The following is a 17,720-nucleotide window of genomic DNA, read 5'->3' on the forward strand; positions in this document are numbered from 1 at the left end:
TAAACATCTGTATAATGTATTTCAAATTCAGATTCAACATTCACAATCTTCAGAATTTATATGGTTTATTTATTAGGAAAAAGGCAAATAACAGAAGGAAAAAAAACCAGTGTAACTTGAACTGTGCAATTCCACGTGCATCAGAAAGAATTCCACGGAGCCATTCACCTGCGTTACTACCATTTACTATACGATTTACCTACTATATGCAGTTGCTGCGCGTTGGCGCCGTGTTAGATAATAGCCGTACTTCAATAACGCGTAAATGAATCATGATTATGAAACAGCAGCGGGTCTCAAATGATAAGCGAGAACCCAAAACTTAACAAAAAAGCTGGGAAAACCCCATTTATTACGATATTGTACGATTCTTAGGATAAATAATGTAGGTTGCGTTTTTTAATCGATTTGGAATATTAGTTAAGATCGACCTCGACCTATTCCACTTCTCTTTAAGATGGACAGGGACATAAAAGATAAAGAAATCGAAATGACATTGTTTTTTTCATCCTTTTATTAAGATCTGGGATCTAAGTATCCACCAACATGAAAGATTTGGCTTCTTAAACTTTCAAAGAATATGTCTTGGAATATATTAATACTTACGAGAAAGGAACTGATTGAGGCTTCCAAAAGAAAGGACTTGAGATACAAAATTAGAATCTCTGAGTCACGTAAAGCCTCAAGATTAAAGATTTCATTGAAGGCTGACTTGAGGATACTTGAGCCATTCAATTAAAAGGGGTTTCCCAAACACACACAGACATCCCAACACACCCACGGAAGTCCATTATCAAGTGTCACATGAAACTCTTTAATGGCATCAATTTCTAGAAATGCGGAGGGATAGAAAAAATAGATATACACAATAGATATATAGTAATTAATAATTCGCGTTTTGACTTTATGAATGAAGCCAAAGACAAATAAAAGACACAATATCAATGGAAGCAAAAACAATAACAAAAAATGTATTTCTGCAACGATAAAATCGTTGACCTCAAACCAGAAGCGTGGAGGTCAGGTAAAAACAACGTTGGAAAGGTTCGCAGCAATACGTTGCGTTTTGTTTTTTTGCCACCGTTAATAATTAGCAAACTAGCAATGGCATATTTATTAATATACACATACATATATACATACATACATACATACATACATACATACGTATACTATATAACCACTTATACAGATAGATATAGCCAATATCTACTATTCCACGCTTAGGTTTTTTATTTAGACATTTGTTGCGGATTACCTGACCGGCAACTCGTCAGCCAAACTAACAAACAGGTACAGGTACAGGTGAACCACAAATGTTAGTGACCTACAATAATGGCATAATGAAGTTTTTGTTTTTTTTGGCCATCCATAGGGTCTACTTTGGCCAGGGATTTCGGGGCCAATGAACGTTTAATTGAGTTGTGATGTGTGAAAGTTAAAATATATATATAAACTTATTTGGTATAATAATAATAATAATCAAGTAAAGAAACCTTTCTCCTTTGTCCTTGAAATGCAGCATATTGGATTCTGATTGGTTTTTGGGGCGGAAACTGTAAATGACAGTAAATGTTTTCCTTTTCCCCCCAAGTACCACCTGTTGTTGTTGTTGTTGTTTTTTGGATTTCCGTACTGATTTGTGCTTTTTTTTTTTTTGTATTTGTTTGTTTGCTCACCTGTGAGGAAAGCTTTTTAAAGTTGTTGTTAATTAAACAATTGCCACGCCTGCATTGCTCTTTATTTATTTATTTTTTGCTTTTGTTTTTATTTCTCTTTCTTTGAGCAACAGGTTTGTCTCCATTTTGCATTAAGATGGGCCTTAAAACAAGCTTTATTTTTAAAACGACAATCATCAAACGAATCAACTTTTTCTACATACAAATTTTTTTTTATTTTCAAATGTTGTGCCCCCTTATCAAAAAAAAAGTTTGTTTTTTACTCTCTCTCTCTCTCTCTTCTCTCTTTTGGGGGGGGCTCAGCCATGTTTTTATGCCACACACACACACACACCACTACCATTATGTTTCAAGGTTACGATCGATCACGCAATATATATATGTACATACATATGTACATAAGTATTTGTGTTTTCCAAAATGATTCCAGATTCCTCTACAAATAAAATTCAAATGATCATTGTGATCGCACTTCGTTTTGATCAATTCAATTCGCACAGTTTTCCGATAAAGAACAAGAGGCAGAACAAATCGAATTGCAGAGATTACAGTATTTACGACATTTTAAGATCACTTCACTTACATTTAAAAAAAAAACTTTCTTATCAACTTTGTGTTATCAGTTTAGAGTTTTGTTTTTGGCACATGTAAACATTTCTCTTTATGTGAAATATACGTGCGAATCGATTTAGTTCTATTTCTTTATACCTTGTCCTTAAAATGGAATTTTGATGATTCATACATAAAATTCCGAAAGATTGGACAATAACTTTTTAAAGTTTTCAGAAAGAAACGTTAGGAAACTGGTTTTTCTCGAATCTTACAATATTTTTATTCGAATCGGTTTACAAACTACCAAATTAAGTTAGTATAGATCGGAATCAGTTGAGGTGACTATCATTTAGATGTCAGGGTATAACCAAGAGTCGGTGTAGTTACTTCCTTTTTGTCTGTTATATTTTGATGTATTAAATAATCAATTAAAATCAAATGGCAAGGCGCAATTGATTGTTTATCGAATTGAATGGAGATTGGAATGTTTGCAAACTAAATAAAAAAAAAAATATTCACAATTGGCGAAACTTAATTGGAGAATTGGCATATTTCAAATTTGGCAAACTTAATGATGCCGCACACATTTGTGATGGGCGCAAGGGGGAAGATGGATCGTCTGTGTCGTTGATTGAAATTGATTTCCTTTTTGTACTTATGACTTTGTCATACAAACTTGAACATAGTACAAGCCACTACACCACACACACACACACACACACACACATTTGTATGTGTTTATCTTATCAAAAATATGCCTACTAATGCAATGTGTGCACTATTTTTCGTTTTTCTTTCTCATTATCCTTACTTGCAGAGTTCGCGATAACGCTGAAAAGCAAGATTCTCTTTGTGGATGAGCATTGGAATGTGGTCAATACGGCGGCCCACGAGTTTGATGAACTCTCTGCCCTTACATTTGATGAGAGCGAGGAGCGTATTTATTTTAATGATGGACAACATCAGAATAGCAGCATATTCTCCTTACGCAAGGTGGGCAAATCCAATCATCTCGCAGAGCAGACGATACAACGCTATGGCAATGAATCGGTTGGTGGTATTGCATACGATCCCCTAAATCGTACCATATACTGGTCGGATTTACTACAAAAGAAAATCTTTTATGCCTCAATTGATACGGTGGCCACTGAAGTGCCCAAAGTTCTGGTCGACTTGAGTGAAGAGAATGGTACACCGTATGGCGTAGCCATTGATATTTGCGGCAGGAAACTCTATTGGACCAATTCGAATATCAATCATCCGACTGTGGAGCGTATCGATCTGAATGGCAGGGGAGACTTGCAATTATCGATAAGAATATTGATAGTCCACGTGGAATTGTTGTGGATCAAGCATCGAAACGTATCTTTTGGATTGATGATCTCAAAGGTATATTCTTTGCCGTAATGAGTGCCCAATTGGATGGCTCTGATGTCAAACTAGTGATAAAAGATAAGAATCATGAACCTCAAAATTTGGCTGTTACCCGAAACGCCATCTATTGGACAGATAGAACAACCAAATCCGTTTGGAGTCATTTAAAAGAGCCAGAAATTATAACAACCACAACAACAACAAGTACAACAGAAGTACCCACAGTGGAAGGTGCAGATGGAACTGGGGCTATGGATGATAGTGATATTTGGCCTGTGGGTGATTTTGAGACGACACCAAAGAAGTCACCATTAGAACGTAAAATCAATTTAACCGAAGAGGCACGCGGCATTGTTGCACGCACTGGTTTCTATCAATTACAAAAGGATTCGCAATGTTCCAATGTGATACAGCTGGTGAAACAACGTTTGGATGAATCACAACAGAATAATAGAGTACTCAATGTGGTTGACGAGCAATTGGATGAGTTGCAACGTGAACACTGCCTCGGCGGTGGCACATATTATCCGCAGCAGAAATTCTGTGTCTGTGTACCCGGCTACAAGGGCACACGCTGTGAGACCAACGAATGCCACAATTTCTGTGTCCATGGCACTTGTCAAATCTCGGAAATGGGCTACCCGAAATGCTATTGCCAACCCGGTTACTATGGTGAACGTTGTGAGATTAAAAAATGCTTGAATTTCTGCCAAAATGGTGGCGATTGTCAACTGGATGAATTGACTGGCGAAGCAAGTTGTCAATGCCCCTCGAATTTCGGTGGACCGCGCTGTGAGCACAACTCAACGGAGATTTGTGGTCTATTCTGTCGTCTGCTTAAGCATGATTCAAACACATCTGTTCCATTTGGCTGCCATGATATGTAAGTACAGCATAGCAAATTTGTTTCACATCTCAAGTAATCGTTATCTTCTCTCTTCTAGTTGCGAGCAATTGGCCAAAGATTCATCCGATTTAATTGCCATACCGCAGTATAAGCATTTAGAGGTCTGCCTGGCGCCAAATGCTTGGACCGGCAGCGTTTTAATGCCTTTATTGATTTGTGTAGTATTCATTCTTCTATTGTTGAGCATTTTCATACATGGCCTGCGTCGTTTGTACAAGCCGAAGCGACCACACATTAAAAAGACATTTGTTGTTAGAAAACAGGCACGCACCAACTCGTCCAGCGAAACACCGTTGACCAATCGTCCATTGGCCACCGAACAGTGCGAAATTACAATAGAGAATTGCTGCAATATGAATATCTGTGAGACGGTAAGGACTCCATCCAATGGCATGAGTGTCTATAGCATCACATAGTCCATATACATTTTGCATTTGCCTTAGTTGTTGTTTTCCTATGTGTTGTTTAGTATTTTTAGATTTTGTATGATTGTGCAATCATATATTTTAGTTCTTCTGCTTAAGTAATTTATTCGTACACGCACACAAAAGCATTTAAAAAATATGACAAAATGAAACGAAATATTCACTTAAAATATTCATAAATGCTAAAGAATAATCAAAATAATATCCTGCCTTATCTAGGATATATTTATATCTACTTCTATTAAGTACATTCCAATAAATTCGATAATTCCTTGCCGTCTTCTTTCGCTTCCTTTCAATTCTACCCAAATAATATGATTTAAATGTTTTCCATGAGATTCAAATGAATGTTGATTGATCTGTGGAAATATGAATGCATATGAATATAAGTGAATGTTTTGTGAATATGTGTTATAATGGTTAATAATTAATGCTTTCCCTGCGAAGGGATCATGCCATAAACAATATATCTCAGATACTTAATCTATCATTGACTGATTTATAGTACAAACAAAAAACTTTTACAACTTAATACATAATTTAGTGTTGATTTTATTGTTTATTACACATCTCTTAATATTTATTAAAATTTACAAAAAAAAAAAAAATGGAAAAGGCAAATAAATTTTGAAATGCACTAGAGAATGAAAAAAAAAAACCAACATCATGTTTGAAAATGTAATTGCACACCACATATGTAATATAATTAATATATTGTTGTTTTGGTATTCAATAATTTTAATCTAATCTGTCTTTCCTCACGATTCGCCCTATATTCTTAGCCCTGTTTCGATCCCAAGCTGGTGGAGCAAACGTTTGCCAAATCAAATTGCAAGGATGACAAGAAGATATTGATCCACAACATGGAAGATGATCTGTACTGAGGCGTGAAAGGTTGCAACAACCTTTCTAACAAAATATAAGAAAATCTGTCAAAAGCAACCCTTGTGATAGGTCGGTGTCGAGTGGAGGATTGGTATTCGAGCTTTAGAAAAGCTGCTGCCCACCCGGCTCGATCCCGTTTAGCCGCCCACAGGGCCCCCACCCCCATCGCTCGCTTTATCAGCCAGCCAAATAGCGGAATTCACACTTAGCACTCACCCAAAATTACTTAATATTTTTTTAAAAATTCATTTTACTTATTGGTTTTTCATTTTTATTTGTTTTGCTTTTTCTTTCATTCATTTTTGTTTTAGTCTGAAAAGCTTTTGTACTTAGAAGAAGAAAAATTCGCTGGGATTTTAATTGGTCTCACACATTTTTGAAATAATTCATTTTTTTTTTTGGCTCTCATCAGTTTTTTTTTAGGTAAATAAGATTTTTTAGCTCAAAGAGCTCCAGACACAATGAATGAAGTGAAATGAATTGTATTTAAAAGAAGGAAAAAAAAAAGAATTTTAAGTTAGAAAAAAAAGGAAAAACTTAAATGAACTAGAAGGAAATGTCGTGTTCAAGACAAAACGAACTGTCATATACGCTTTGAAATTGAAATCATCATACAAAGAATGTTAAAAGTTTTAGTTTTTTTTTTTTTTTTTTTAATTGTCTTAGTTAAATATACATAGAATGGCGGAAGTTGGGAGAAAGTTGCACAAAACTAAAATCAATTGTGATTTATAACATTTTAAAACTGTTGTAAATAACTTGAATAGCAATTTCATCATATTGTAGTTCCTAAACATATATATGTACATATATATACAAATATATATAATTTTTTTTTTGTTCATCGCTCGCCTTCTGAATACTTGGTATGTAGGAGTAGTTATTGTGCAACCAACTGCCACGTTTTGAAAGTAGGAGGAAAAATTTGAATATATTAATTAGCCAGCAATACTTGCCCCGCACCACCCGCCCACTTCTTCACCGTCATCCTCACCCAACGTGTACTTAAAACAGGTGAAGAGTTACTCCCTCCCCAAAAGCAACAAACAAGAATATGTATACAAAAAGCAAATGGAATGTAAATAAAAACCTAAGCTAGAATTTAATCTGTAGCCTTAAGACATTAAGTTGGGGTTAAGTACTTAAATAAAGAAAGAGTACATATGAATATGTAACTTACATTGTCAAAATTTACTTGAAATTTCAACAATAAAAAAAAGAAAAGATAAAATATTACTCACCGTTCTGAGAAATTATGGATGATTTCCGCGACGTAGTCACCATCCATCGGGTGACATCAGCTGATCGTCAGCAGCGGCTCTAGATTCTTGTGAAACTTGCCGAAAAAAATTCTATTCTGAATGATGATGCATTTTATTGAAAATCACTTGCATTGATTAAAAACATCACTTATTTTTATTAACTATTCGCACGTAAAAGTTCTTACTGCAGTTGGATTAATCTATTCTAATGCGTTTATCGGCGTAGATAAGTGTTTCTTCTAGATAACTGGGCTGTTCATTTTACAATAATCGTGGAATGCAAGTTGTCGGCATCTTTCACTATTTCCCAAATCACAGTAAATTATTAAAAACAACAATTTTTCAATTGGAACACAAAGAGCAAAATGTTGCGCTGACAATAATATTCATTCTAACTTTTCAGCGTGTTTTGCTTGATAATAATGGTACATCCCGTAGCTCAAATTGAGCCTTACTCAAATTTCAGCGGCTCATTTTTTTCGTGACTCGTGAGTCTAAGATATTTAACAACACTAGAGTAAATTTAATGTTGCCACCCAACAAGTAATTTAGTTATCTGGCAATACTGCTTGACGGATTTTTTTTTTTTCGCAAAAAGAAAGAAAATATTAAAGACTTGAGCTCTAAAGTAAAGTAAAACAAATTTATTATAAATTTCAATTATATACAAAAGATTGCAAGTATTATATCTGGAGAGCAAAGAGTATGGTACGTATGATTATTTACTTTCCCATTTATTTGGACAGATGTATTTTCTTTTTTTTTTTTCTTTTTCTCTCCTGGTGGCGTGAGTGTGTGTGTGTGTGTTGTTGCTTTTGGCTTGGCGTGGCCTGCAATTTTTTTTTACGGTAAAAAGAAAAGCTACGAAAATGGCGGGGGAGTGCGCAGAGGAGTAGGACAACCAAAAATGGAAACTAAAACTAATTCAGTTAAAAAAAAAGATGCGAAAAGTGCAACTATTCGAGTTTATGCGCGGTAATATGACCTTGAGGCCGGCGGCTTTTTCATAAGGGGATGCAATGGATGATGGGCAGAAAGGGAAACAGTAAAACGTCATAGGCTTAACTGAAGAGAGCGTGTGTATCTATAATACATATGTATAAGCCACATATATACATATGTATCTGTATGCATGTAAGTAAGTGTGGGTATACGTACACATTTCCCCCCAAAAGTGTTTGACATTATCTATATTGGAATTTCCGAAATATTTGAGTGCAAAGAGAGCATTTCATCAATGCATGCAAGGTGGGTCGACACCCCAAAGCCACAAAGTGTCCCTTTTGTGGACTATCTTATACGTAATCGTCTAGTAATCTGAATTGGATTATGAAATGGACGTACAACTCAAAAGGGTTGCATCGAGCTTGGTGGACAAGAACAGATCACGCCAATTTTTGATATCATGCTCTATTATGAGTCGTATTTTAGCCCTACGGTGAAAGATCTGTGCTAAAAAAGGGTAATCTAAGAGTTTCCAGTTTTAGGTTGTTCTTGTAACATAATGGCAGGGGTAGTCATGCCTGGGTCTTTTCCAGAGTTACACATTGTCTACGGCGATAGACTTTTGGGGACAGTTTTCTTCGTGGTTTTTCATTGCCACATTTGTCATCCCGCGCCAATTAAGATCAGTTCAATTCATTCTAGAATGTGGGCAAAATTGATATAGGAACCTATATTTGAGTAAGATTATATGTATAAATGACTGCTTCTTTCTATATATATGTATAAAGTAAGTAATCTATCTACGATCTGTTGTAATTAATTGTTTTAATTGATTTTTAACAGGGCAGCAACGACAGATCTTCGAGATCCCCACGTTCGGATGATCAGCGCGAAATCAATGATATGCCGGTGACAAAAAGATCGCGCTCCGATTCAGGTGAGTCTCATATCGATGCTTACATTATTTGTTTATAACGAATTTACAAAAATAAAACCCAAAAATAATAAATGTATACCTTCTGTGTGCATTCGATATATACCTATACAGCTGCGAACTTAAAAATAGCACCACTTGCTGAGGTAATGTATTCAAAGGATTCCCTAGGCTTATTTTAAGGTTCTAGGAACATGTGAATACGTTTTTGAACGTAAAATACTTTCTACTAATAGAAGCAGAAAAAAAATTCTATCAAAATCCAACGTTTTCAAAGATTTTTACAAAAAACCTTGATATACTCAAAAAATACCCGAAACTAAAAATAGCACCACTTGCAGTATTTTGCAAAATACCGTTAAATTTCGCAGAATTGCATAGCAAAAAACACATATTTAACAGTCCCTGGTTCAAAGTCGATTTTAAAAGCAACAGTACTACAAAATATCCGAGACTTTTAGATATAATGGGTCGGGGAAAACACTGCCCCGGGAAAAAAGCGAAACGTCATCCAAAACCAGGTTTTGGAGAAAAAATCGGGTCTTGAAGATGGAAAACTGGTTGGTACTTCCAACAGAGTGATCCGAATAGCGATCTATTTGAAACAGAAGCCTTCAACTCGCAGACGAAAGCCAAGACTGAAGCAGCAAGAAGTCGGTCCCTTAATGCGAGAGAGCAATAAGGATTCTTTTAAGGCTCTAACAGATCTTAAAAAGGACTTTAAGCCCCAAACTAGGGTCCAAATTGTTCCCAACTACCTCCGGAAGATCAATTCAAAAGATTCCAGTCGAAGAAAGCCTCCACTTTTGAACGCTAGACATAATGCCAATCGCCTTAAGTTGGTCAAAGATCATGAGAACTGGCTTGTCCAAAACTGGAGGAACGTACAATGGACTGATGAAAATAAAATTGTAAAATATCGTAGAAAAGGCTATAGACCATACGTCTGGCGTCCACAGAACCTGGAATTCAACTCCAAATTCACCCTAGAGTCTAGAATCAGTGTCATTGGTATGGGGCTGTTAGTCTTATTATGGTGTCGGTTACATATCAGTCCACAAATCGATTATGGATCAGCAAGTTCATGTAAATCTCTTATAGACGGTGTTGCCACTATACGCTGAGGATAATATACAGCTAATATGACCCTTTCAACAGGACATCAGCCCAAAGCACACCAGTAAGAAAGCCAGGAAGTGGTGCTTAGCGAATTATCTGAATGTAATTGAGTGGCTGGGACAGTCACCAGACCAAAATCTCGTTGAAAATCTTTGGTCTGATATTAAAAAAGCAGTTGCTGTTTCATTACCAACAAAAATTGAGAAGTTTTGGGAAGTAATCCAGAAGTCCTGGGCAAAAATAACAGTCAAATGCTGTCAAGACCTGGTTGACTCAATACCAGGACGATGTGCTGCGGTTATTGCCAATAAGGGCAATGCAACAAAGTATAAAGTTTATTATTTAATACTATTTTTAATATCTGATCATAACTTGTTAATAAATTTTGTTTTTTTCTGTTATTTTTTAATTTTGAGTAAATATTTGAAAAGTGGTGCTATTTTTAGTTTCGGGTATTTTTTGAGTATATCAAGGTTTTTAGTAAAAATCTTTGAAAACGTTGGATTTTGATAGAATTTTTTTTCTGCTTCTATTAGTAGAAAGTATTTTACGTTCAAAAACGTATTCACATGTTCCTAGAACCTTAAAATAAGCCTAGGAATCCTTTGAACACATTACCTTAGCAAGTGGTGCTATTATTAAGTTCGCAACTGTATATATAAATGTATCTTTTTTATATATTAGTCTAAAGCCATAAGTATGTATGTTGGAATGAAAAAAAAAATGAATCGATTATTTAAATATTATATATATATATTTACTATATATCCTATGTCTTTGTATATAAGTTAATTTGACAAAAAAAAAAAAAAAAAAAAAAAAAAAAACAAAACAATCAAACGATAGGAAAAAAAGAAACAAAACAAAATAAAGAAATTGTATTTTGTATAATTTTTTTTTTTTGTTTACAACACCAAATCATAAATTCTTTTTTTTCTCTACTACTACTACTACCTACTACTACTACTACTTCTACTTCGTTGCATCTTTTTTAAGGGCAGAGCACCTCCTGACGCTATTAAATAATCGGTTTTTCTTTTTGTTCTGCTTAAGTAATTGCAGACTTCATAAACGCACGATGAACTCAAGAGTGAGGTGAGGTGAGAGTCAATAACTCGTATCGAGAATGTGTCAAGTGTCAAGTCAGAAAGCAAATACCAATAAAAAACCCCCGAAAACGACTCAAAGAGAACTCGAGAACTAAAAACCATATATATGTATATGTATTACGAATCGTATCAAACCGAGTGATCGATACACACACACACAAAACTAAAGAAAACGCATACTAAAATCATGCCAAATATAGATTTATATATATATATATACACGCACTAGGTTCACAATGAAACTAAAAGCAAAAAAAAAAAAGAACTCTGTGTAAGATCAGTGAGTCCTCGTCATGGTCATGAAAGAACTAATCAACAAGTTTAAAAAAGAAAAATGCATTTATAACTATTCTCTCTCTCTCTCTCTCTTCTCTCTAAATATCTCTTTCTCTCTTTTTCCCCTTTTTTTCTATTTATCTATGTTTTTTCGTAAGTGTTTTAATTTTTGTTTAATCCATTAAGTTTATTCCGCCAAGAAAGAAAAAAAAACAAAAAAACCTTTAATTATGTATAAAAACTAAGACTTGTTTGAGATCGTGTGAGAGATGCCAAGATTAGATTACTTCAAATACCACCACCACCACAACTACAACAACTACTACTACTACTATATACTACTACTATTTACTACTACTATTACTACTACTACTACTTCTACTCTACTACCAACCAACCAATCAAAGAAACATCAACACGCGTACCACCACCACCAACCAACCAATCAATCAACCAACCAACCAACCACTAGTGCCATTTAATCCGAACCACGATCCGCTTCTTCTTCTTGTTCTTCGCGTCTTCTCACATAACCATGCCAATCAACAACATTCGAGGTCGCCGTTCGTCGTCGTCTTCATCCTCCTACGGTCTTCATGGACTGACTGCCATGCCCAGCTTGGCTGACATTTCATAACAAACAAAAAAGTGGTCCTGTATCCAAAACCAAATATATACATATAGATATATTATATACACATAAAGAGAACAAGAAACTCAAAATGTAGAATCGGATTTATTACAAAAGTTCTTTAAAGTAATTTTGGTCAAAGGTCAGCAAATATATGGAAATCTTTTTCAAATTTGGATTTATTCAATAGAGTTGATCAGCTGAGATTGATAGATGGCATTGATAGATATAAATAATAGAATGGGATACTTCAGGAGTTTAGCTTCAGAATTCACCAGGATTTCTTAACTTAAGTTGTTTTTCTTTATAGATTTTAATTTGAATTCTAGTATAATGAATTAAATAGATGATTAAACAAAATGATTTACATCACCAGTGAAATGGAAATGGAAAGATTTAAACGGATAATAAATTAATCATTAATTTTGTTGTTAATTTCAATTCAATTGTTTTTAAACCTTGACCAAATTGAAGTTCCAAAAAAAAAAAAAAATGTATAGGATTTTTGAAATAAACATCGAATTAAGTAGGAATATACCAGAGATATTCATATGTAACATGTGTTAATATCTTCCTGATTTAAATAGAAAAATCCTAATTTGTACTTTACATCAAAGACCTTTTGTTGATCCCTTTTTATGTATGTATACATAAATGCAATCTGAACGATTAATCCGCTGTATTATTTTTGTTACGAAACAATAGGAGAGACCCTATTAGTTATTCTTCTTCTTCTGTTTGATATATGATATGTTATGGCTCAATGTTTTGAACCCATCTGAAGAAATCAGGCCAAATTTGAACCATTCCCCCTTTTCCTTTTTAGAAGACACCAAACCAATAGTTTAAAATTTATGATGCTGAAGATGATTAATTATTGCTAGATGAAAAAAAAAAACAAAACGAAAATCTACAAAATTTTAAATGTCAAATCAAAATATGTATAAAACAAACAAAAAAAAAACTACATTTTTTTATATACACAAAATGATTAAGGTACTACTTCGGCGGAAAACTTAACCAAACTTAAAACATATTGTTGCTCTTATTATCGTTTCAGCGTCTTGTTTTTCTTTTTTTATTTTCTCTTTTTTATCACAAATGAGCAAAATGTAAAAGTTGTGTGTGTGCGTGTGAGACCCCCTTCAACTCTTCCCCCTACTTCAACTCATGGAAAAAAACCCGAAATCGAAAACGCACATAAGGTCGTTTATAATTTCTAATATACAAAACAAACAAACAAAACAAACTACAAAACTACAACTACAAAAATCAAACAAATTAAATATATATATATAATCAAAAAACCTGAACACATTGCCATAGCAATTCGATTAACCAAATTGATATATAAAAGGAAGAAAAAGAGTAAATTTTATAGAAATTGAAATTTCATAATTAATATTTGAGTGTTTTGCTAAGCGATTTGTACAGATTTTTGTTTTAGTATTTTCTCAACTCACTATATATACAAACTATATAACTCTACCAAAGGAACAAAACGAAAAAAAAGGAAATAGTTTATAAATTTTGTTCTTTGGTTTCGATTTGTCGGCGCGGATTACTTGAAATTTGTCTTTATTTTGTTTTAATTTTGAATGAGAAACTCAACCTATAGCTCTACCATATATACTATAAACATATATAATTATCCTACTCTATATATAACACAAGAAAAAAAAAAACAAACATCTTTTGCTGCACATTAATTATCATTCAAAATATTTGCCATCTCACAAAAACCACCCAAATACAATGAAACCGCCCACCCACCTGATCCGCCCACTACTTCTACTACTACTACTCTCTTTCTCTCTCTCTCTCTCTATATATACATATATATATTTAATAGATTTATGATATATATATATATATATATATGTATATACAAAAACTTACCTACTACTTACCATATATATTTACAATGCATATATATATATAAATATATATATATATAGGTATATATATGTATATAGAGCACTATGTATATCTTTTATATCTATCCAATAAGATGTATCCGTTAATTATTTTATTTGACGGGTGCCTTTTCTCTTTTTTTTATTCTCTTGCATATTTTTCCAGCATTTAACTAAAAACCAAACCAAAAAAAAAATTTTTAAAAATGAACAGAAAGACAAAAAGAGACAGTAACCAAAAGAAAGAAAGAAAACAAACAAATTCAGTATCAAAAACCCACGCCCCCCAGTCCCCCTGTGTTTGCGATAGGAGGGGATCGATACTATATATATATATAAAGTATATTAAAAAACGACAAAAGAAAAAAAAATCCTAACTCGATTCGCGAAAGAACTAGAAGTATTGGATAAATCCTTAAATATATACATATATCTACTATACATATATATATATATATTGATACGATGGATTGAATCCAAGAAAAACTAAAGCCGTGTGCGTGTGTATGGCCGATCCCCCCTCTCCTTCAAGTTCCAGATCTTCTTCAGCAAATTAACAAACAATTTTTTTTTTCTACATTTGGTTTTTTTTCTTCTTTTTTGTCTTTATCTTTCTTGCAGGCAGAGCAGTTTTTTTTCTTTTCTTACGCAAAAACAAAAAAAAAAAAAAAAAAAAAAAAAGAAATTGTGAAAAACAAAACAAAAAACTCAATTCCAAATGCAATGCTAAAAAAAAAAAAAAATCCCTCTACCCCTTGAATGTGGGACTCCATTTGTGCCTTGTGTGTCCTTGCCTTAAGCCTCAACGAGTTGCCTTTGGAATATAGACAAAAAAAAAAAAAATGAGTCAATTCTAAAAAAGCACAAACAACAAAAAAAAAAAAAGAAACAGAAAAAAAACAAAACCAAGATGATAAATGATGATCGATCTACTACTTCTACTACTCTACTACTACTACTACAAATACAAATACTAATCCTAACGTATGAGTTGGACTAATCTCTATTCCCAATTCTAGGCAAGTCAGCGGACTCGAAAATTCCCCCATACCTTTCGCAGCCTCTGTACGATCTGAAGCAGACGGGCGATGTGAAATTCGGTCCTGGCACACGGTCAGCATTATTGGGCTTACTTGGTGGGGCATTGCCAAAATTAACATCCGACCAGCATGATCTGGTTAGCAAGGCCAAGAAATATGCCATGGAGCAAAGCATCAAAATGGTCCTGATGAAACAGACCTTGGCCCATCAGCAGCAACAATTGGCCACTCAACGTACCCAGGTGCAAAGGCAACAGGCGTTGGCCCTAATGTGTCGGTAAGTTGGCAAAAACAACAACAAATTAGGACATTATCCCGAATGTTATGATGGAAAACTATGTACAAATTTCTGTGGTGAAGAAGAATTCTGCTTTTGATGGGTCCACCGGTCCGAGTTATTTGGATGTGGATCCATCACAGACTTTTCACTGTGCCTCCTTTTAATGAGCTGATAAGATCTGAACGTGAAGAACTTTCTACACTTTTTTAAGTTAACTTTATGGAAATAATATATATGTATATCTTTTCATTCACCTTTTCATTTCGTAGAGTTTATGTGGGCAGCATTTCATTTGAGCTGAAAGAGGATACCATTCGTGCTGCATTCACACCTTTTGGTCCCATTAAGTCCATTAATATGTCATGGGATCCTATAACCCAGAAACACAAGGGTTTCGCTTTTGTGGAATATGAAATACCCGAAGGGGCCCAATTGGCATTGGAACAGATGAATGGCGCTCTGATGGGTGGACGGAACATAAAGGTTGGCCGACCCAGTAATATGCCACAAGCTCAACAGGTCATCGATGAAGTGCAAGAGGAGGCCAAATCATTTAATCGCATTTACGTTGCTTCCATACATCCGGATCTGTCTGAGGAGGATATCAAAAGTGTCTTTGAGGCATTCGGACCTATACTTTATTGCAAATTGGCCCAGGGAACGAGTCTGCATACGCACAAAGGTTATGGATTCATTGAGTATGCCAATAAGCAAGCCATGGACGAGGCCATTGCCAGTATGAATCTCTTTGATCTAGGCGGTCAGTTGCTCAGGTAAGTGCTTCTCGACGACTGGCTGAGACGCAGGCGTAGATTTTTCTAATTGCTCTCCAATTGATTTCAGGGTTGGCCGATCCATCACACCGCCCAATGCCTTGGCGTGTCCCACAACCAACTCCACAATGCCCACAGCAGCTGCAGTAGCTGCCGCTGCGGCCACAGCGAAAATTCAAGCATTGGACGCTGTGGCTAGTAATGCCGTATTGGGTCTTCAGAATACGCCTACCCTCGGAATGGCCGCGGGTGCCGTGGTGGCCAAAGTGGGTGCCATGCCAGTGGTAAGTGCAGCCACATCAGCGGCTGCCCTTCATCCGGTTCTGGCCGTGCCCACAGCTCCGGTAACGGCTGCTGCATTGCTCCCGCCTGGCATTTTCCAGCCACCAACAGCAGTGGCTCCCAGTTTGCTTGGCGTACCCACGGGTTTGCCCACCCTGCAAAGTGTGGCTCCCACATTGCCGCCGCCTGCCCTGCTGGCCACACCAACGCTACCCTTGGCTAGTGTGGCGGCAGCTGCTGCCGCTGCTGCCGGAGTGGGAGTGGTACCTGCCGCTGCCGTTGAGGCAAGCAATGGAGGTGGTGCTGTAGCAGTGGCTCCAGTCCCCCTATCAGCTGCTGCCAATAATGCCGCAGCGACAGCTGCCAATCTCTCGGAGAACATCAAGAAGGCCCACGAGAAACAGCAAGAGGAATTGCAAAAGAAACTGATGGACGAGGGTGATGTCCAGACGCTGCAGCAACAGGAGAACATGTCCATTAAGGGCCAAAGTGCAAGGCAATTGGTAATGCAGCGTCTAATGCGGCCCCAGGATTCTCGTGTCATCATCCTGCGCAATATGGTTGGACCAGAAGATGTGGACGAGACGCTGCAGGAGGAGATTCAAGAGGAGTGCAGCAAATTCGGAACTGTCAGTCGTGTCATCATATTCAACGAAAAGCAAACAGAGAACGAAGACGACGATGAGGCGGAGATTATTGTGAAAATATTTGTCGAGTTCTCTGCTGGAGCCGAGGCAATCCGTGGCAAAGATGCGTTACATGGTCGATTTTTTGGTGGTCGACGTGTCATAGCCGAGCTCTATGATCAAAGCATTTTTGATCAGGGTGATTTGTCGGGTTAACCTACCAACCAGCCATCTAAACGACCGAATGAATTGTAACAAACACAAAGCAAAACAACAAAACAAACAACAACAACAAAAAGCAAAATTGTACATTTTAGGGCACTCCCAGAATCCTTCCCCCCCTCTGACCTGTTGTTTCTTCAAACAAGGCAAATTTATTTATTTATCGAACCTAAAACAAAAAACAAAAGATTTGTAATTGTAATTTTGATTGTTATTTAGAAGGTTTTATTCTAAACTATACGATGTTTTACCTCGTACTGTTTTCCCTTCAAATCACATTCTCACACATAATTTCAGAATGCTTAAAAAGAATTAACAATAATAATAAACAAGAAGAACTCAAGTTTCCCCAAAAATAAAATTCGTTGCGTTTTATTATTCAGAAAATAAAGGAATTGAATAAAAGTTGCAATGCATTTTTATTAGTTTTCAGAATTTACATATTTAGAAGAAATTTGAAAAAAAAAACCTTCCAGAGTCAAT

The 17,720-nt window shown here is 35.6% G+C and overlaps 3 protein-coding genes across 3 annotated transcripts in view; 2 read left to right on the forward strand and 1 right to left on the reverse strand.

The window, feature by feature from the left end:
- Window positions 1-6,997, forward strand: part of cue (Protein cueball) — a 10,043-nt gene extending 3,046 nt beyond the window's left edge. Inside the window, 4 exon segments of the mRNA XM_068292677.1 lie at window positions 3,049-3,519; window positions 3,522-4,488; window positions 4,550-4,883; window positions 5,720-6,997. Coding sequence (XP_068148778.1) covers window positions 3,049-3,519; window positions 3,522-4,488; window positions 4,550-4,883; window positions 5,720-5,821 — 1,874 coding nt within the window. The 3' untranslated portion in view covers window positions 5,822-6,997.
- The window catches only part of Psa (puromycin-sensitive aminopeptidase), a 16,303-nt gene extending 9,092 nt beyond the window's left edge, over window positions 1-7,211 (reverse strand). The window contains exon 1 of the mRNA XM_068292676.1: window positions 7,064-7,211. Coding sequence (XP_068148777.1) covers window positions 7,064-7,106 — 43 coding nt within the window. The 5' untranslated portion in view covers window positions 7,107-7,211. The remainder of the gene's footprint in view (window positions 1-7,063) is intronic.
- A 419-nt stretch (window positions 7,212-7,630) lies between these two features.
- On the forward strand, window positions 7,631-17,598 carry hfp (Poly(U)-binding-splicing factor hfp). Its single transcript, XM_068292295.1, has 5 exons — window positions 7,631-7,792; window positions 8,873-8,966; window positions 15,034-15,331; window positions 15,604-16,107; window positions 16,178-17,598. The coding sequence occupies exons 1-5, from the start codon at window positions 7,790-7,792 to the stop codon at window positions 17,229-17,231; spliced, it is 1,953 nt and encodes a 650-aa protein (XP_068148396.1). The 5' UTR covers window positions 7,631-7,789; the 3' UTR covers window positions 17,232-17,598.
- Window positions 17,599-17,720: the final 122 nt, after the last annotated feature.

Source organism: Drosophila tropicalis, unplaced genomic scaffold, assembly GCF_018151085.1.
Source record: "Drosophila tropicalis isolate 14030-0801.00 unplaced genomic scaffold, ASM1815108v1 contig_694, whole genome shotgun sequence".
Classification (NCBI taxonomy): Eukaryota; Metazoa; Arthropoda; class Insecta; order Diptera; family Drosophilidae; genus Drosophila; species Drosophila tropicalis.

Excerpts from the sequence above, each read along its gene's own strand:
- hfp (XM_068292295.1), top strand. Across the intron at positions 8,967-15,033 it reads AAGATCGCGCTCCGATTCAG|GCAAGTCAGCGGACTCGAAA; the intron begins GTGAGTCTCATA and ends TCCCAATTCTAG. Across the intron at positions 15,332-15,603 it reads GCGTTGGCCCTAATGTGTCG|AGTTTATGTGGGCAGCATTT; the intron begins GTAAGTTGGCAA and ends TTCATTTCGTAG.